Genomic DNA, 19,792 nt, shown 5'->3' on the forward strand with positions numbered 1-19,792 from the left:
TTTGTATCCACAGTTACTATAACATATCAAGAATAGTATCATTCCTGCAAGAAATCTTTGAGTTCAAGGGCACACGAGGGAAGACATGAGGGAGACAGAGGAGACTGGCAGCCGGGAAGCTGCAAAGACCAGAGCAAGTCTCTCAGACAGGTAAGAAGCTGAAGGGGCCGGCACCTGGGAACGAGACACTCGGGTCGGCGGAACCCGAGCTCTGGCGGAACCTGACGGCGCTGCTCGGCGCGCCGCCCGGACGCTGGAACGGAAGCGCAGCGTGCGCCGCTTCCTGTGTTGCTGGCGGCCTGAAGGGGTGGGCGTCGGCGCTGTGATGTTGCCCTACACCGTAAACTTCAAGGTGTCTGCGCGCACCATCACGGGGGCTCTCAGCGCCCACAACAGGACGGCGGTGGACTGGTGAGGGGCCGGGGCCGGCCGGGGAGTGTGGCAGGGCGAGGCAGGGGACGTGTCACGGCGGGGTCGGGCCGGCCCGGCCACCCAGGCGACCCGTGCGCGGTGGGTCGGCCTCGCCCGGTGTGGGGAGCTCCGCTATGGGGCTGGGCGTACCCCTTCCTGCTCCCCTGCACCTGCGTTCCCCTGGACGCCCTGCTGTTGTCCACAGAGGGGAGACCCGGTGTGGGGAGCTCCCCCGGGGGCTGGGCGTACCCCTTCCTGCTCCCCTGCACCTGCGTCCGCGCTGGACGTCCTGTCCACGTCCTCCCCTGCGCCCCGACTTTCCCTGCACCCCCACAGACCCTGGTCGCTGCTCCTCACTTGGGTTTTTCTCTGTTCCCGCCCGTCCTGGGCCATTCCTTTCAGCATTTTATGCATGGCCAAGTCTTCTGGTGGGTAATAGAAGGTGCTGGCCTCTGCCTAAACATAATGCTGTTGTCTGCAGTGGTGCGTGTGCATAACATGGGCCATTCCTTAAGGATTGGCAGGAAGGGCGTATGTTGTGTTTGGTTGTTACATGGCGTTTTCACTCTGCTCCCATTAGGGGCTGGCAAGGCCTCATTGCCTATGGATGTCACTCCCTCGTGCTAGTCATTGATGCCACTACAGCCCAGACTCTTCAAGTTTTAGAAAAGCATAAAGCTGATGTTGTCAAGGTAAGCCAAGTCCCGCTTTGTAACTGTGTTAAGTTCCCCATAGACCCAGGTCCTCGTTAATTCACACATACACACATTAATGACCTTTTAACGGAAGCTTTATGGGTAACCCAGCGTTTTCCTGTATGACTTACTGTTAATCCAACGTGAATTATCGAATGCTGGTTCTTAGGTCATTTTTAAGCTGATGGGTAGCACTGAATCCGCCGTGTACCAAAACACCAGGCTCTTTCCTTCATGGGCGGAGGGTGGAGCTCCAGGTGCTCAGCTGGCTGCCTGGCCATCCAGAGTCAGGGGTCATCAGGCAGGTTTGCATAAGGAGCCACATCCCGCCTGCCGCTGTTGATGGAGCCGGGGGGTTGTTCCTGGAATCTCCAGTTGAGGGACTTCACTTAGCCAAGTGAAGAATGCAGGGAAAAGGAAGAATGCACTCAGAGCTCGGCAGTGGGCAGGGCTGAAACGTGCGTGCCCTTGTAGGAGCTGATGGAGCAGACATCCCGCAAGTCTCCCGTCGCTCCTGGAGGTTCCGGAAGGTGAGGAAGGAGTTTGGCCTTAAAGTAGGAGATAGACAGAACCGTATCTGAGCCTCAGAGCAGCTCTGGCCGCAGTGGAGGAGGGCCTGTTGGGGTCAGGAGAATGTTTAGGAGACGTGCGGTCGTCTTGGCAGGGTGTTCTGAGGCCTGCAGGAGTGCCGGAGGAGCTGCCCCCAAGGTACACCTGGCCGCCGCTGTTGTGACCAAAGCGAACCAGAGACAGAGCACAAAATGACTCCACGGTTTCTGCTTGAGCAGCTGAGTGGCAGTGCTGTGGGCTGGAGGAGGTGGGGTGCATGTAATTGTTGCCCTTGAACTCTCAGCACGCCATCTCAGAGGCAGGCGCCTACAGTGTGTTCGTTGAGCAATCTGAAGTCTGGGAGGGCGTTCAGAATTGGCAGGAGAGACTTCGGGTGTTTTTGTGTGTGTGTGTGTACGTAATAGCTTTATTGAGATATCCCTGCTTCAGAGTGTAGTGCTATGGTTTTTAGAATTTTCACCGGGATGCATGAAGTTCATTACCCTGAAAAGAAACCATGTGTCTGTTGGCGGTTACTTCCAGCTTCCCCACATGTCCGTCTCTTCTAGGTAGCCTCTACAGATGTGTCTGTGGGAACAGTTCATGTACATAGTCTCACAACATTCGGCCTGTTGTTGTTGGCGTCTGAGTTCCTCCTGTCGTTGCCTTTCTGTTGCTGGGTGATACCCGCTGTCGAGGTGCGCCACGTGTGACTGATGGACACGGGGTGTTTCCCCTCTGTGCCTCTGATGAATGATGCTGCCAGGAGTACTTGGTGCAGATCTTTGTGAGGACCTGTGCTTTCTGTCACGTGTATGTCTAGGAGGGGTTCCTCGCCCTGCTTCCCTTCCTGTATGGCTGATTTGGTAATCCGGTGGTTAACTTCAAGGAATTGCCAGACTATGTTCCATTCCCATCCATGGTTTGTGAGGACTCCACTTCCCCCAGATTCTCGCCCACACGTGTTCCATTCCTAGGGCGGTGAGCGTCCTCGTGGAGTGTTGCCCCCGGGGTTCTGGTTTGCATCCCAGTGGCTTAGGATGTTGAGCATCCTTTGCTGGACCTTCTTTAGAGAAGTATCTAGTCAAGTCCTTTGCTCGTTTTTAAGTTGGGGTTTCTGTTTTCATTATTTTCATATTCTTAAGTTGTAGTGTGTTTATTATTGAATTGTGAGATACTTCCTGTATTCTGGATACAAGTCCTTTACAACCTACTTGGTTTGCAAGCGTTGTCCCTCATTCTCTAGGTTGCCCTTTCATTAACGTGTCCCGTGAAGGAGGAAGTTTTTAATTTTGATATAGACTAATTTGTTTGTTCTTTCCATTCTGGCTTGTGTTTTTGGTACTATATGTGAGAAAGCACTCCTTTCCTCAATGTCAAGATGTGCAGTTTTGTTTTCTCTAAGAATTTTGTAGTTTCATCTCTTAGATCTTTCATCCATTTTTAAAAAAGATTTGTTTATTTTTATTTGAAAGATTTTACAGAGAGAACAGAGAAGGGCCATAATCTGCTGATTCACTCCCCAAATGCAGCTCCTCTGGCCGCAATGGTCAGAGCTGAGCTGATCTGAAACCAGAAACCAGGAGCTTCTCTGGATGTGTCCCGAGGGTCCAAGGTCCCAAGGCTCTGGGCTGCCTTCTCAGGCCGTGAGCAGGGAGCTGGATGGGAAGTGGAGCAGCTGGGACATGAACTGGTGCCCACGTGAGATGCGGCGCTGGCAGGCGGAGGATGAGTGCCACTGTGCCAGGCTCCCTCGTTCCATTTTGAGTTAACATATGTATAGAGTGACAAAGAGAAAAAAATGCCACTGATTTTACTTTTTACTTATTTGACTGCAGAGAGAAAGAGAATATCTTTTCCATCTTCTTGTTTACTCCCCCAGTTCCCTTACCAGCTGGAAACTAAGAGTCCAGAATTCAACCTGGGGCCCCTGCGGTGATGGCAGAGACCCAAGTACTTGGCCCATCACCTGCTGCCCCTCCTTGAGACTGGGGCTGGGATTCCAGCCCAGGCACTGGTGTGAGAGGCAGGCAAACTCATCAGTGTGGCATAAGCAACTGAGGATTTTGTTTGTTTTGTTTAGTAACTGAGGATTGACTGTGTACACACATGAGTGCATACACATAACTATACATACACACACATCTTCTGTTTCAAAATTACCTGGGAAAAAGGTAGATCATTGAGGCCTTAAGACTTAACACTTGGGTCCAGTGCAGTAGTCTAGCAGTCTGCCTAGTAGCCTAGCCTAAAGTCGTGGTCTTGCATGCTCTGGTATCCCATATGGGCGCCGGTTTGTGTCCTGGCATCCTCGCTCCCCATCCAGCTCCCTGCTTGTGGCCTGGGAAAGCAGTCAGGGACAGCCCAAAGCCTTGGGTCCCTGCACATCTGTGGGAGACCTGGAGGAGGCTCCTGGCTCCTGACTTTGGATCAGCTTAGCTCCAGCTATTGTGGCTGCTTGGGGAGTGAAACAGCAGAAGAAAGATCTTTCTCTTTGTCTCTCCTTCTCTCTATAAATCTGACTTTCCAATAAAAAATAAATGTCTAAAAAAAAGACTTATTAACACTAATTTTCAAAACTGCTTCCATTTTTTTCAAGAGTGCCATTGGAATCGGTTAGCTTACTCTGACCATAGCACAATGTACAAATACATTTATGTGCATACACACATACATGTAGTTGTAAACATGTTTACATATTTATGTTTGCAGATTTTGTGGTTTCTAAGGTGAATTATTAAAGAGAGAACCCCAATTCTGGGCCCTATTCTAAAGTCTGAAAAGAAATATAAGGCCTACATGGACTGCCCTGTGGAACCAGCAGTTCATGAGCAAATCGAAATGTAAACAACCGAAAATGTGAACAATTACAGACGCTTTGGGAATGTTCGGAGGGGCACAGCGGGATGCTGAGCTGGAAGTCGGGAGGCGGCACCCCGGGAAGGTGCTGGTTCATGGCACGGGCTGTCGTGTCCCTTGGCAGTACTCATTGTGGAAGGATTTAATCAGACTTGCCTTGAGGCTTTTCTGGTTTTTATTATGAAATTCTATACTTAATGATGTTACAAAATGTATGAACCATATATCTTTTATTTTAAAATTTTAAAGATTTATTTATGTTTGTTGGAAAGGCAGATTTACAGGGAGGAGAGTCAAAGAAAAAGAGCTTTCACTCCCCAAGTGGCCACCATGGCGGGAGCTGAGCCGGCCTGAAGCCAGGAGCCAAGAGCTTCTTCCAGGCCTTCTGTGCAGGAGCAGGGTCCCAGGGCTTTGGGCTGTCCTTAGCTGTTTTCCCAGGCCACAAGCAGGGAGCTGGAAGGAAAGTGGAGCAGCCAGGACAGGAGCCAGTGCCCTTAGGGGATTCTTATGTTTGAAGGGGGGGGGAGGATTAGTAATTTGAGCCATCATACCAGGCCCTGAAAGAACACTCTTAAGATGTTTATGAAAGAAAGACAATCACAATGCTGTTTTGTTGTTCCTGCTTTTTTTTTCTTGTTTGATATTTTTCTGTCTGTAACTCGTCTCCTTTTAATTAAAATAGTAGAGTTAAGGAAGTCGTTCTACTTGACAGTTTATGATCTTAGATATCCTGTGAGTTGTTTTAGGAGAACTAACATCCAAGCGTCCTGGAACGTTGGCCTGAGTTTCTCAGAGTGTTAAAGCTAGCGGGCAGGAACAGTGTGATGCTTTCAGAAGTATTTTAATGGTCACTTTGCAAAGCTATCACATGGGTGGGAGACCGGGTGGGGCTTCTCCCTTAATATCCCCCCCTACCCCAGATACATGAAGGAAACAATGTGGAAATAGTAGTCTTACCCACTTTCCTGTAGCCCTTGAACCTTTTTACCCTAGTAACTATGTAAAGAATGTAAAAAAATATAATAAAAAGAAATATTTTAAGAAAAAAATGCTATCACAAATAATTAGAAGGTCTCATTTCAAAATGAAAACCAGCTTCCTAATTATGCTTGCTAATCATTTTATAATATAAATGTAGTGCTAGTGATTAGTATTTTGTAAAAACTTTTTTTTGTCCAGCGCAAAAGTTGACTTGCTTTGGCTTCTTCTTGATGCCAGGTTAAATGGGCCCGGGAGAACTATCACCACAGCCTTGGCTCCCCCTATTGCCTGCGCCTGGCTTCTGCTGACACCACGGGGAAGATGATCGTGTGGGACGTGGCGGCGGGCATAGTGCAGTGTGAGATCCAGGAGCACGCCAAGCCTGTTCAGGGTGAGCAGGTGCACCTGTCACCTCCCTGCCCCTGCTTGTCCCAGCTCACGCTTCACAGTGAGCAGGTGTACCCGTCACCTCCCTGCCCCTGCTTGTCCCAGCTCACGCTTCACAGTGAGCAGGTGCACCCATCACCTCCCTGCCCCTTCTTGTCCCAGCTCACGCTTCACGGTGAGCAGGTGCACCCATCACCTCCCGCCTCTGCTTGTCCCAGCTCACGCTTTAGGGTGAGCAGGTGTACCCATCATCTCCCTGCCCCTGCTTGTCCCAGCTCACGCTTCACGGTGAGCAGGTGCACCCGTCACCTCCCTGCCCCTGCTTGTCCCAGCTCACGCTTCAGGCTGAGCAGGTGCACCCGTCACCTCCCTGCCCCTGCTTGTCCCTGCGCATGCCTCCTAGCACACATTCATGTTTCATCTCTTCTACTGTCTGAATGTCGCTTCGTTTGCCTTAGCAGTAACACTTCTGGACTTACTCTCTCCATGGATCTGTGATTTGGTAAAACATTAATTTCACTGTCAATCTCAGTCGAGTGTGGTTACGAAAACTTTTTTGCTGCATCTTGTAATGTAACCTGTAACAGAAGTTAACTTGGCCAAACTGCCAGCGGAGCTTCTTTTACAGAAATGAAATATACAAAGCTATAGTCTTACTCTGCTGTTGGTTTTCTCTATAATATGTTACCAAGGCCCAGTATGATATTCTTTCAACTCAGGTCTTTGTGCAGCTCTCTTATACTAGGTGTTGAGCCAGGGTTTTTGTTTTTGTTTTTGTTTTGTTTTGTTTAATTTGCATTTCTTTAATATGAAGTCACTCCGAAACCAGACGCTTTTGTTTCTTTAGTTTCTTCTGTACCACCACCGCTCTGGCTTAGGAACGATTTGTTCCTTTTCAGCGTGAACCATCTCCGTGTGACACGGGGCGCCCATGTACGGGTTAATCCGAGCGCGGGTTCTGTGGGTGTGGCAGTACATCTTGGGGGCCTTGTTCACCTCATGAGCCCAGTGACCAAAAGCTACGTCCGAATCCTGCAGGTCACCGTTACGCTCTGAGCTTTAAGTATGGGCAACAGAAAGTCCGTGCTCTTTGGGAGCCATTGGCCCCGTGTCCAGCCGCACTGTTGGCCTGGGCACACAGACCAACTCCACTCTTGGAATGACCGAGTGACACTCATGCTTCCGTGTAACGTCTCGCAGGTAGTTGCTGGCTCTCAGTTGGGCACGCCCCTGACGGCCTGGACAGTGTCTCGGGCATTCTTAAAGTGGGCATGAAGCTGTCAGCCTCCTGCTCTGCATGGTCTGGTGAGATTTTCTGGCAGCAAGCCATTCTTGCAGATCACCGAAGGCTGCTTTCAGAAAGAGCCTGAGCCAGATTTTTATCCCATTTTTGTTGTGAAAAATCATGAAAACTCATGAAGTTCCATTAAATAATTCCGCAAAATCGCTGGGAGACTCTGACATCTTGATCATTGTCAGAAGTTTCTCAATATGTTGATTTTGCAGTTTTACATAATGGTGACTGAAAATTTTGCCTTTGATTTTTGTTGAGATCTCAGATTATAAGTTTTGACTGTGAAATTTTATGCAGATAGTGCATTTTTCAATAAAATTGTTTTCTCCTCTGCTAGTACTGACATCCACACCTGTTGTCGCATGTGGTGGCGGGGGAGTGGGAGGTGAGGTTAGTTGAAGGACTGTGTTTTGCAAGCGGAGTGTCGCTGAAGGTGGTTCGTGGCTTTGGCCCTGCGTTGTCCGGTCCTCACAGATGTGCAGTGGTTGTGGAGTCAGGACGCTTCCCGGGACTTGCTGCTCGCCGTCCACCCGCCCAACTACATCGTGCTCTGGAATGCGGACACCGGCACCAAACTCTGGAAGAAGAGCTATGCTGACAACATCCTTTCTTTCTCGTTTGACCCTTTTGATCCTTCACATTTGACTTGTGAGTAATAAATTGCTTGTAGAAAACAAGCGAGCTACTTATGATATAGTGAATTCTATACATACAATAAATCCACACGAACTGCCTCTCTGAGTATATTGCCAAATGAGCCAAGTGGGGAGCACATGGACCACGTACTGGTGGCTCCGTATCGCCTGCAAGCCACACCTCAACTGTACTAGGCCGGCCAGGGACAGGGTTCCTACGATAGTCCACTTTAGAACTAATGAAATGTGCTTTTCTAGAAACATTTCAAGAACTTGAATCAAGGGTCAGATGAAGGTCCTGCTTTTTTGTGACAGGTGAGGGGACACCAGAGGCCCCGGGGAGTTTACTCCTAGCTGGTTTTTTCTGCTGTGCTTTGTGTTTTGCCAAGTGAATTGTCTGAAAATGATATTTGTTTTACACAGATTTTTTTGTGCCTAAATTGTTTTGAACTTTCTTTATTCTTGAACATAAATATCTTCATTCAGTTATGCAGATCTTTCTGGAGCTTGTTACTGCTGTTGTGGGGCTCAATGGTTCTTTGCAGAAATTGCATTCAAATTCAGGGCGTCAGATGATGAACTGTGAACATAGCAAAGTAATATATTCTGACGAATTAGGAGGTGATAAATGATGTGTAAGACAGGGGCCTGGAGATGAGAGCTGGCAGGCTGCGTCCGATGGAGTGGTTAGAGTAAGCTTCCTTTTGATCAGAATCAGAAACTCACAGAGCATTGAGGGAATTAGCTGGTGCAGAGTGTCTTCTCTGAGTGATTCGTAGCACTTATCTATCAGCATTTGTTGAAGGAGGAAGTGGAAGGCAGACAAGAGGAAGTATATTAAATAGGAAGCATTTTTTGAAAGTTACAGTGTGTAAACGTTTTTGTGTAGGTAAGTGTTTGCATCTGAATATGGGCCCACTGGTGCTTGCTAACTTACTCATCGGCTCGCTCTAGCTTGCTGCTGCGGGCACACGGGCGTTCTGGCGCACAGGCGGATGGGGGAAGTTGATTTGCAGGGAGGTAAGCAGTGGGCAAGCTGACGAAGGAGTCTGGGCCATGTTGTGTCAGTGCTTTGTGGCTGCACTGTGCAGCAGTGCTCCAGTTCAGGGCGTCATCTGACCCCGGAGCTGTCATCATCTCCAGCCGGTGTGCCGGCGCTGTCCCAGCCCGTGAATGCCTCCTGTTCCTGTGATAAAAGTTGCCTCACGGTAGATAAGGTTTGCCTGTTCAGAAAACCTGCTTTAGCGCGCCCCATCTAGAGGGGGATTGTTTTTACAGTCCTGACAAGGCGTCTGCACTGCAGGTTGTGGCCCAGCCTCCTGGGATGATTTTTTTTCCTGAATGCTTAGTAAGCCATCACTTCTTTCTAAACATGAAGGGGTAAGAAAGCACACTTTTCACTCATCCTGAAGTTCAGTCTGATGCTGGAGAAGAAAAGAGGAATTTGTTTATACTGAGTAGATGATGATAATCTTAAAAAGCATAGTGTCACCGAACCAAATATTGGAACTCAGCTAGTTATGCTATGCGGGTCCTCTTGCGTAGGGGATTTTTTTTCTGTCTCTGTGGATCTTAGATTCTGAAACGTGTTTGGATATAATGAGGAAAGAATTTTAGTGGGAATCCATGCACTGAATTTATCTGGAAGAACAAACATTTGTTCTTTCTGCCAGTAACCTCCTGGTGTCTTTCTAACGTGAGACGTGCTTTCGGAAGCCTCAGCTGAGTTGTAAAGGACCACCCGTTTCTCTTCAGCTCGGAGAGCATTTGCATTGTGTTACGGCTGCGCATCATTGCCAGCTCGATATTATTACAATGGCCCTTATTTTGCTCCAGAATCCTATCGGAATGAAGCTCTCTGCTGAACTTGCTTGAACTTTGATCGGAGCTTTTCTTCTCTCGATGTAGTGCTCACCAGCGAGGGTATCGTGTTCATCTCCGACTTCTCTCCGTCCAAGCCTCCCTCGGGCCCCGGGAAGAAGGTCTACATCTCCAGCCCGCACTCCAGCCCGGCGCACAGCAAGCTGGCGGCAGCCACGGGCGCCAGGAAGGCTCTGAACAAAGTGAAAATTTTGATCACTCAGGAAAAACCTAGGTAAGGTACAAGTATAAAGGTGAAAAGCATTGTTTGTGCATCAGATACAAAAGTGACGTTTCTGAAATTGTGCTAAAATTAATTTCCTGCTTCATCTCACCTTTTTTCACTTCTAGTTGGAATGTATTAAAGGGATATTAATGTATTATGTATTATGCCTGCTTCCCCACAGGAGGTCCAGCCTTTAACATGGCTGCTTTGTTTCTGCTAGTTGTACCCACCCAACCTCACCCCCTATATGCACCAATTTTTGCAAGTTAAAATATTTGGTTTCTGATACCTCCTTCTGATATGATTCTAGAGTTGAGGTTATTGGATATATTACAGTCCAGAGCATGAAGTGCTGGGTTTTTAAACATTGTGAGTACCTTTTCCTGACCTGAATGCTGTGTGCGCTCGTCAGTAAGATTGGTGTGTTGTCACATGCAGCCATTGGCCACCTGGCTGGGCGGGTTCTACAGGAGCCTGCAGCTGAGGGATCCAGAAACACTTTGTTCGTCTTGCTCAGATTTACTCTTAATCTCTAAAATAGAATTGTAGGGTTTTCACGGGATTACTGAAAGGTTACTAGGTGTGATGGTGTCACTATAGAACTGTCACTATAGTGGCTGACGCAACTAAACGATGTTGTGGGTAACAAATCTTGCGCCTGAGCAGTAGCCTTCTGTCTTTTTTCCAGGGCTGTGATCGTGTAGTTTTGTTTTTATTTTATTTTTTACACTCTTTTAAAAGATACTGTTTAAAATGCTAAGAGTCTTATACCAAGTTTTCTGGATATTTATTTGAAAACTTTCTAGTAAAAATATAAATTACAAATATATTCTGAATTTGTGGATAAAAATTTTTATTTATTACAGCATGAGCTAGTTAGGTTCACTGGTTAATTTATCTCTGAATTGCTCTGTAAGTATTTTAAGAGAACTTTCAATTTTTCATAAAATCCCTGTCATAAACATATTTGACAGTATGAGTAATTTTGTAAGTTATAATTTATACCTGTTAGGTTTTCTGTCATGTACAAGTGGTGTGCATCTTGAGTTTTGGGGAAATACATTGTTTATCTGTCTCAGTAGTTCTGGGTGTTTGTAGATCCATTGATTCCTCTAATCTTGCTCCAGTTCTGAGCAGCAGTGCGGTTCTCCTCTGGAGGACCACCAGGCCCTACACTGTGTTAAATACGGTACTCACCCAAGCAGGACATGACAGGCAGGGTTTTCGTGTCCAAAAAAATCCCCAACAAAGAAACACAAAACCTCCTTTCAATACAATTATACATAAAAACAGAACAGTGCCTATTCCTATTATTTTTTTTGTAAGAAGGCTGTGTGATATGCAGCATTCACACATTATTAAAAGTAACTTTTGAGTCTGACAGTCTTCTGCAATCACGCCAGTTCCCCTTCCTCCCTGGTTTTTCTACTTGGAAGCAAATGCTGTCGTATAAGTGAATAAAAACCTCTCTTCTGTTTCAGAAAGGAGTTAGGAAGAAAGTGGGGGAGGTGGCACTTGGGCAAGGCCTTGCAGTTAGTTGAATGGCTCGGGGCCCAATGAGCCTCACTCTCCTACATATTTATGTTTAATTTCAGCACTCTGTGTACCTCTGCTTACAAAGTAACAATAAAATGAAGCTATTTTATGAATGGCAGTATGGTAGTATCTGTGTAGTATAGTATACCTCATCATAGACATAAATGTTACTTTCAGTATTTCAAAAATGTAGAAATACTGTCATCTCCACCAAGCTGTACAGTATCAACAGCCATAGTTTGAATTGTAAAGCCGGGTGAAGGTCTGACTGCTGCTCATGGTGATCATTTCTGGAGATAACTGTGCACTTACCGATCATCTTTATGTGGGAAGTGCAAGATTCCTGTTAGCTCTTCCTAAGATAAGTCAGGTCTTTATGTGGGAAGTGCAAAATTCCTATTAGCTCTTCCTGAGATAAGTCAGGTCTTTATGTGGGAAGTACAAGATTCCTATTGGCTGTTCCTGAGATAAGTCAGGTCTTTATGTGGGAAGTGCAAGATTCCTATTGGCTCTTCCTGAGATAAGTCAGGTCTTTGACTCACCTCCTGTGCTTTACTTGTTTCCAGTGCGGAATTCGTCGCTCTCAATGATTGCCTTCAACTGGCGTATCTGCCTTCGAAAAGGAACCACATGTTGTTACTGTATCCTCGAGAGATCTTAATCCTGGACCTGGAGGTGAATCAGACAGTGGGTGTGATTGCAATAGAGCGAACAGGAGTTCCGTTTCTGCAGGTATCCAGGACCATAATCCTATAAAAGTCATTGGTTTTGTTTTCTCTTTTCTGTTCATTGAAAAGTTAACTATTCATATTCCTTACTTAACTATACTTTTACAAGAAAGGATTTAGTTATTTACTTGAAAGTCAGGATGGGGAGGATAGGGACAGATAGGGAAATTTTCCATCTGCAAGTTTTACTCCCCAAATAGTCTGAAACCAGGAGCCAGAAGCTTCTTCCCTGTCTTCCTCGCAGGTGTAGGGTCCCAAGGGCTTAGGCCGTCCTCTGCTGCTTTCCCAGGCCGTGAGCAGGGAGCTGGATGAGAAGAGCAGTAACCGGGACCTGAACTGGTGCCCAGATGGGATGCCGGTGCTGCAGGCTCAGGGTTGGCATGCTGGGCTGGCCCCATTGCACTTTGCATTGGTTTGATTTTCTCTAGGAAGTCTTAGGGCTGAACCTGAGACTTAAGAGATGTAACTATTTAAGTTATATGACCCAAGACAAGGTGTTAGCATTATCAGTGAATTTTCTAAATGTTCATTTAAAGCTTAAGGATTATGTGTTTATTAGGGGGATTTTGTTTTTTTGTTTTGCGACTCATTCTCTGAGTTTGAGTCTCACAGTATGTGTCTGTTGATCTGTGCATTTAAAAACAAATACATCATCTGTTTCAAGGTAATACCCTGCTTTCAGCGTGATGGTTTATTTTGCTTGCATGAAAATGGTTGTATAACTCTACGTGTTCGGAGATCTTACAATAGCATTTTCACCTCTTCAAATGAGGAACCAGGTGAGTTTACATCTCAATAATGTTAATTATGCCTTTCTTCCACTTTCTAAAAAAAATTCATTTGTTTGAAAGGCTGAGAGATTGATTTTCAGTGTACTGAGTGACTCCCCAAAAAGATACAACAGCCTGTGCTGAGCCAAGCCAAAACCAGAAGCCAGAACTTCATCTGAGTTTTCTTATGTGCAGTGGCAAGCATTTGGGTCATCTTTTACTTTCCCTAGCACTTTAGCAGAGAACTGGATCAAAGTGGAGCTTCAGCTTAACCTGCTATGGCACAAACCCAGTCCTTGGAGCATTAGTTTACAAATTTCCATGTGGCAAATATCTGCCACACACAGTATGCGTGATGATATTTGCCCTGAGAAAGTGTCAGAATGAATAGGTGCAATATGGCTGTATCATAAATGAGCATAAGGGAGAGCCCCAAAGTGACCCTCTTGATACAATGGCATGTATCATACAGGCCAGAGAGTAATATTTTGTATTGCCTTTTTTGTTGTCATTGTTGTTAAGGTTTATTAAGGAGTCTTTATTAACCAAGCTTGGTGATCACAGGGCCCACTAGAAATAGCAAATCACAAGTCCATATGGCAATCCAATTAGTTGTAACCCTAAGAGGAACAAATGGTCATTACCCTGAAGTCCGTCCATTAAGCTGAAGACCTATGTCCCAGCTTCCCCAGCAATACAAGTTATCCTGAGACATGCAATGAATAACCTGGACACACTTACAAAGCTGCAGACAGTCACCTTTCCCTGGCTTCTCTGCCCACATTCCATCACTGCTAGGCCTCACCTCTCCTGGAACTCCTGATAGTACACACATTAGAGATACAAAGCATCTTATCATTGCTGTCTTCACTGTCCTGCCCAAGCAGTGAACAGAGTGAGGGACACAGACACACAAGGGCCGTGCTCAGGAGACACCTGTCCCGCAGAGGTACTGGGGAGGCCAAGAGTCCGAGTGCCAGAGCTGTGGGAGCACAGGACCAGGAGAGTGAGCCCCTCCTAATCATGAGCCTTTAGAGGGGCTTGTGAGGACAGTGGTTACACGGCAATGCAATACCGCCCCCTCTCAGGTGATAGGCGAGAATCACAGGTGGGCAGCAGGGAACACCTAGGTGGTCGGGGAGTGACCCTGAACTAGCTGTCTATCTCACCACTTTTCCCCCTCAGAGATTTCCCAACCCTTAATCCAAGCTCAGTTTGATGTACCTTTATTACTAACATCTGTTTCACCTCTCTTTCCACTGTAAAGTGACACGATGGGTCTCCAGGGCCCTTGGTTGCCAGGCCACTTGTATCTGGGAGAAGAGAAGGAACGCTTCTGGGAAGTGATGTGGTCTGTAAAGGTGAACCGGCGTTCAGTTCTTTGGTGGCGTGCAGTGACGTGCTCACTGCTTCCGCACGTGCCACCTTGCTTCTTCAGTTAATTTCTCTAGAAACAAGGTGTCTCGATCATGTTTGTTTAAACAGTTATACTTGTGTACAGTCATTATGTGACTTTCCTTATTTTCTGAAGAAATGACTAGTAATTGTAAAAAATGCAGCAACTCCTGACCAATTTTGCATTAATGAAAGAATGGTATCTTTTTTTATCTTAGGTTGGATTTACATGAAGATGAATTACAGTGGTACTGGTTGCTTTCTGATACTTAAAAGTAAACCTGTTTATCTTAAGACCCAGATCCTGTTCAGGAGCTCACCTACGACTTACGAAGCCAGTGTGACGCCATCAGGGTGACAAAGACTGTGCGTCCCTTCAGCATGGTGTGCTGCCCTGTCAATGAGAATGCCGCAGCCCTGGTCGTGAGTGACGGCAGGATCATGATATGGGAGCTCAAGGCAGCGGCTTGTAGTAGAAACTCACGGGGCAGGTACGTGGCTCGAGGAGGTGGGGAGGGATTTCTGTAGCTGGTGTTTATGAACAGGGCTGTGTTTCTATAAATGTAGTTGGTAGTTGAGACCTTGAATTATTGGAGTTTTATATAAGTCTGCTGGAGCTGTGTGGCCTCTGGGTAAGGTTACCAAGTGCTGGTGTACAGACAGATGGGTGCCAGGGCCTAGGGCTAATGCTGTGCGTCCTGAAGGTGCTGTGCAGGCCTCTCTGTGTAACTGCTTCATCGTTGTGTCTCTGCAGTAGCTCCGGTGCATCCCCTTTGTATTCACCAGTGTCTTTCTGTGGAATCCCTGTAGGAGCGCTACAGAGCAAACTCCCAGACCTGTCCTTAGATAACATGATTGGTAAGCTGTTTCTTCTGCTGCTTTCCTGTTAGCTACTCTTTGAAGGGCGTGGTTAACAGTCATTGACTTGTAAAGTCAAAGTGAGTACTTGACAGAATCAGAAGATAGAATTCCCCCATGTTAAATCAGAGGGGTGTAAAACATTGCACTGGAAACGTGCCCGAGGTAGCAGAGCCTGGCACTGCCGTTGCGGGGAGGCCTGGGCCGTCGGACATGTGGCTGCACCTCGGCTTGGGATTCAGTGCGGGTTCCTTCACTCTCCCTTCCTGCCTAATTCAAAATTTATAACCTCCCAAGCCTGATTGAAATGTGCTGCTTTTGTGGTCTGTAATAGTTAATCAGCTGTATTAGACTTGTTGTTTTATTTCCATTTCCTCCTATAAATTGTAAGCTCTGCAGGATGGGACAGTGTTTGGTTTTAATTTGTTCTCCCACCCCCGAAGCTCAGCACAGGACCTGGGGTATTCTAGATGTGTAGTAAATATTGATTTCAAGGATTAAAGTAACTGAGCAAAATTAGAAAAAAAAATTCAATTTTTTAGAATGAATCTTCTTATTTTTATGTTGAGGATTATTGCTTTCAACTTACATTTGTGAGTAAAGTATCCAGCTGTTTAATCAGGTATATAACTAATAATAGCAAAGCAAGAATGAAGATTTGCGATTTCAAAGATTACACAATTTGAAATTTTAAAGATTCTTTAAATATGCCATACCTGTAGTTCATAAATAGCTTTCTGTAGTATTTAGCCTTCCAAACTGTAGCAGAAAATGGATATTGATAGGTTTTTTTGTTGTTTAAATGCTTGATAGGTGTTATGCTAGAAAGAAAACAACTACTTTATTAATAATCATATTAATCAGATATTGTTTTTGAGGGCTTATTACATTATAGTAAGTGCTATAGTATATAGTCCACATGTTGCCTCACCATATCCCTGTAAGGCAAACAATATTGTTTCCATTAGTGTATGTGGGAGCTTGCCCAAAACCACGCAGTGGAGCAAGGGAAAGGGCCACCCACACATCCCTGGTCTGACGCTGCTCCCTGGCAGTGCCTGGATATCCTGGTCTGATGCTGCTCCTCTGTCAGCCTGGACAGACCTGACCTCTCTAGACCTTGGCTTTGTCATGATTTCAGTTAGCTGTAGAATTCCTTCACACAGCGACACTAACTTTTACACTGAAATTCTTTGTTCACCATCCAGACATCAATGCTCATGAGGATGTTGAGATGCATACTGATTTTGAAAACTCATTTTATGAAGTAATGCAATTTTCTGAGTTAATTGACCCTGTCCTTAGTATAAAGTATTAGAGTGGAAAGAATTATAAACACATGAGAACAGAACTAATCAGTAATATGAAGCCCATGGGAGGCAGAAATTTTATGCTGTTTAGGTATCTAAGTGGTATAAATTATAGTTTTTAAGAGGCAAAAGAATACAGGTTGTAAAGCAGTTCTAGATGGTGCAGTTGATTTAAAACTGTTAAATAAAGCTTTGTTGAAAACATTTTAATTAGAAGTTTTAATTAAACTATTAATTTAAAGTTCATTGTGTACTTAGTGAAAACTGAAAGCAGTTCTGTTAAACGCAGGGGCTGGTTTGTGCTCATGGATGAAGGCTGCTTGCTAAGGCCTGGCCGGCCTGCCTTGTGCACTGCCTGGCAGACGGATGGGGCGGTTCTCAGGCGTCAGCTCCTCACTAATGGGGCTGGCATGTGTGGTTCCTGCCTGTGGGCACTTTCTGTGCCTTTTACACCCTTGGTTGCCAAAGACAGAAAGGTTGCTATCAATTGTATGGCTACTCCTAAAGGATCACTTTGCTTGGATTAAATCGATGGCTGTGGTTTCTGTAAATTTTCTAGATTTTAAAGTAACATTATCAAGGGCTGAGCGTTAGTCTAGCAGTTAAGATGCTGGGATCCCTATCGGAGTCCCTGAGTTCCGCAGTTAGCTGTACTGCTCCTCCAGCTCCTGCAGGTGCACACCTGGGGGTGGGGCAGAGGGGGGTTACTGCTCAGCTCCTGCAGTTGCATACCTGGGGGTGGGAGGGGGGTTACTGCTCAGTTCCTGCAGGTGCACACCTGGGGGCGGAGGGGGGTTACTGCTCAGCCTCCTGCCTGGCTAGGGGACCTGGAGACCTGGGTTGAGTTTCTGACTTTGATCTGACTCAGTCTCTTCTGCTGTCCCTTTTAATAAATAAATGAAATTTTTAGGAAATTTCTTACACTACAAAATCTGAAACACTCCTGGATAAGAGATGCTCAAATTTATTTCATATTTATTAACTTTATTTATATACTAAGTATTTAGTTATAAAGCTTAAATTGTGGTGCCAACATTGTGGATTTCAGGTGAAAGTACTACCTGAGATTCCAGCATTCCCTCTGGGCACCACTGGCTGGCGTGGGAGCCCCACTCCTGAACCACCGCCCGACCCACTCCCAGCTCACAGCCTGAGGGAGACAGTGGAAATGACCCAAAGGTTTAGGTTGAAAGAACCCACAGAGGAGATCCAGATGAGGCTGCTTGCTCGACCTGGTCCGATCCTGGCCCTTTTGGCCAACTGGAGGGGTGAACCAGCAGATGAAACATCTTTCTGTCTCTCCCAGTTTCTCTATAATTTTGACTCTCAAATAAGTAAATGTTTTTGAAAGTTTAAATTTTATAATTATATTGCTATATTAAAGTCTCTAAGAAATCAAGTGAATTCAATGACTTTTTTGATTGTTTTAGTATTTGAGAAGCAGAGAAGCAGCAGCTGAGAGGCCGAGAGAGAAATGGCTGGAGTGCCCTCTGCTGGTTCCTGCCCGTGGGCAGGGGGGCGGGGGCTGGGCGCCAGGGGGCGGGGGCTGGGCGCCAGGGGGCGGGGGTGAGGCTGGGCGCCAGGGGGCGGCAGGCCCTCCCAGGTGCTGGCGCAGGGGCTGAGTCTGCAGCTGGGGCGGCTGTGAGCTCCAGCTTTTGCAGGAAGGAGCACACTCTCGGCTGCTAGGCTAAACAGTCATTCTTGAACCTGCTTTTGGTGCCCACCAGTTTTTTTTTTTATTTTTTAAGATTTATTTATTTGTATTTGAAAGGCAGAATTACAGAGAGAGGAAAGAGATCTTCCATTCACTGTTTCACTGCCCGACTGGCTGTAATGTCTGGAGCTGGCCAGGTCCAAAGCCAGGAGGCTGGAGCTGCTTCTGGGTCGCCCACATGAGTTCAGGGACCCCAGGACTTAGGCCATCCTCTGCTGCTTTCCCAGCAGGGCTGGATCAGAAGTGGAGCACTTGGAACTCCAACCAACATCTGGATGGGATGCTGGCATCGCAGGCAGGTGCTTAACCTGATTTGCCATGGCACCAACCCCTCAGGTTTTTGGAATCTGAGAAGAAATAAATCTAGAGTAATCCGCCTTTTGGTTTGTTAGCCAGTGTGATTTAAGTGTCATGGCCAAGGACAGAGCCATTGCTAGTAGCTATAGCCCCTCAAGGTTCTTATAAGCCTGAAGAACAGGCACAAGAAAGTGTTTCTTCGGGCCCGGCGGCATGGCCTAGCGGCTAAAGTCCTCGCCTTGAACGCGCCGGGATCCCATATGGGCGCCGGTTCTAATCCTGGTAGCTCCACTTCCCATCCAGCTCCTTGCTTGTGGCCTGGGAAAGCAGTCGAGGACGGCCCAAAGCTTTGGGACCCTGCACCCACGTGGGAGACCCGGAAGAGGTTCCTGGTCCCGGCATCGGATTGGCGCGTACCGGCTTGTTGCGGCTCACTTGGGGAGTGAAACATCAGATGGAAGATCTTCCTCTCTGTCTCTCCTCCTCTCTGTATATCCGGCTTTCCAATAATAATAAAATCTTTAAAAAAAAAAAAAAAGAAAAAGTGTTTCTTCAGGTTCTGAAGGCTAGTGTACATTATAACCAATATACATGTGTACATTTGATTGCAAACTAGGGCAAAGTGCAATTGCTGGGGAAGAACATCCCAAAGGCTCCGTGCTGCAGGAGGTGCACCTCAAATTCCTGCTAACAGGGCTGCTTTCGGGGCTGCCCTCCCCGCAGTTCGCTATCCGGATGTGCCCGCCACTGACCACCAAAAACATCAAGATGTATCAGCCGCTGCTTGCCGTGGGTGAGTTGCCTGTGCTTTTTAGGATCCCTAGTTGTTTTCTGTTGTTTTACTATTGTTTTTGTTGCCACTTTACTGCAGCTGTCTTAGTTTTCATTGTGATGGAGCATCCTTTGAGCCAGGGCAGTCAGAGCTGTAACAGTGCAGGGTGTTCCTAAAAGGCACAGGGCTGGTCCTTGTGTCCTGAACACATGGCTCCTTGGCTCCTTGACCCTGTTGGGCCTTCCCAGTCATTCTGCGTGGCATATGTATTGGATATGTGTTAACTACTAATGGCCAAGGTTAACTATTTAATAATAGCCAGTCTTCTTCAGTTGCTAAGAATTATATGCTGAACATTGTTTAAATGTGCCTTTTGGCTTGAAATTGTGTTTTAAGTAATTTTATGACTAGGAAATTTGTCTGTGCTTTGGTTTTCTGTTACGTTAATCTCATAGTAGTACATTGTGCCTGATTTCTCCTAAAGAGAAGCCAAAGCTTTATTTTGACTATTAATT

At 46.4% G+C, this 19,792-nt stretch overlaps 1 protein-coding gene across 1 annotated transcript in view; it reads left to right on the plus strand.

The window, feature by feature from the left end:
• The first annotated feature begins 255 nt into the window (after positions 1-255).
• WDR11 (WD repeat domain 11) overlaps positions 256-19,792 on the plus strand; it is a 42,368-nt gene continuing 22,831 nt past the window's right edge. Inside the window, exons 1-10 of the mRNA XM_004580200.2 lie at positions 256-411; positions 992-1,103; positions 5,733-5,886; positions 7,651-7,824; positions 9,720-9,906; positions 12,000-12,165; positions 12,826-12,940; positions 14,622-14,817; positions 15,081-15,184; positions 19,122-19,298. Of these exons, the coding sequence (XP_004580257.2) occupies positions 326-411; positions 992-1,103; positions 5,733-5,886; positions 7,651-7,824; positions 9,720-9,906; positions 12,000-12,165; positions 12,826-12,940; positions 14,622-14,817; positions 15,081-15,184; positions 19,122-19,298 (1,471 nt within the window). The 5' untranslated portion in view covers positions 256-325. The remainder of the gene's footprint in view (positions 412-991; positions 1,104-5,732; positions 5,887-7,650; positions 7,825-9,719; positions 9,907-11,999; positions 12,166-12,825; positions 12,941-14,621; positions 14,818-15,080; positions 15,185-19,121; positions 19,299-19,792) is intronic.

Source organism: Ochotona princeps, chromosome 13, assembly GCF_030435755.1.
Source record: "Ochotona princeps isolate mOchPri1 chromosome 13, mOchPri1.hap1, whole genome shotgun sequence".
Lineage (NCBI taxonomy): Eukaryota > Metazoa > Chordata > Mammalia > Lagomorpha > Ochotonidae > Ochotona > Ochotona princeps.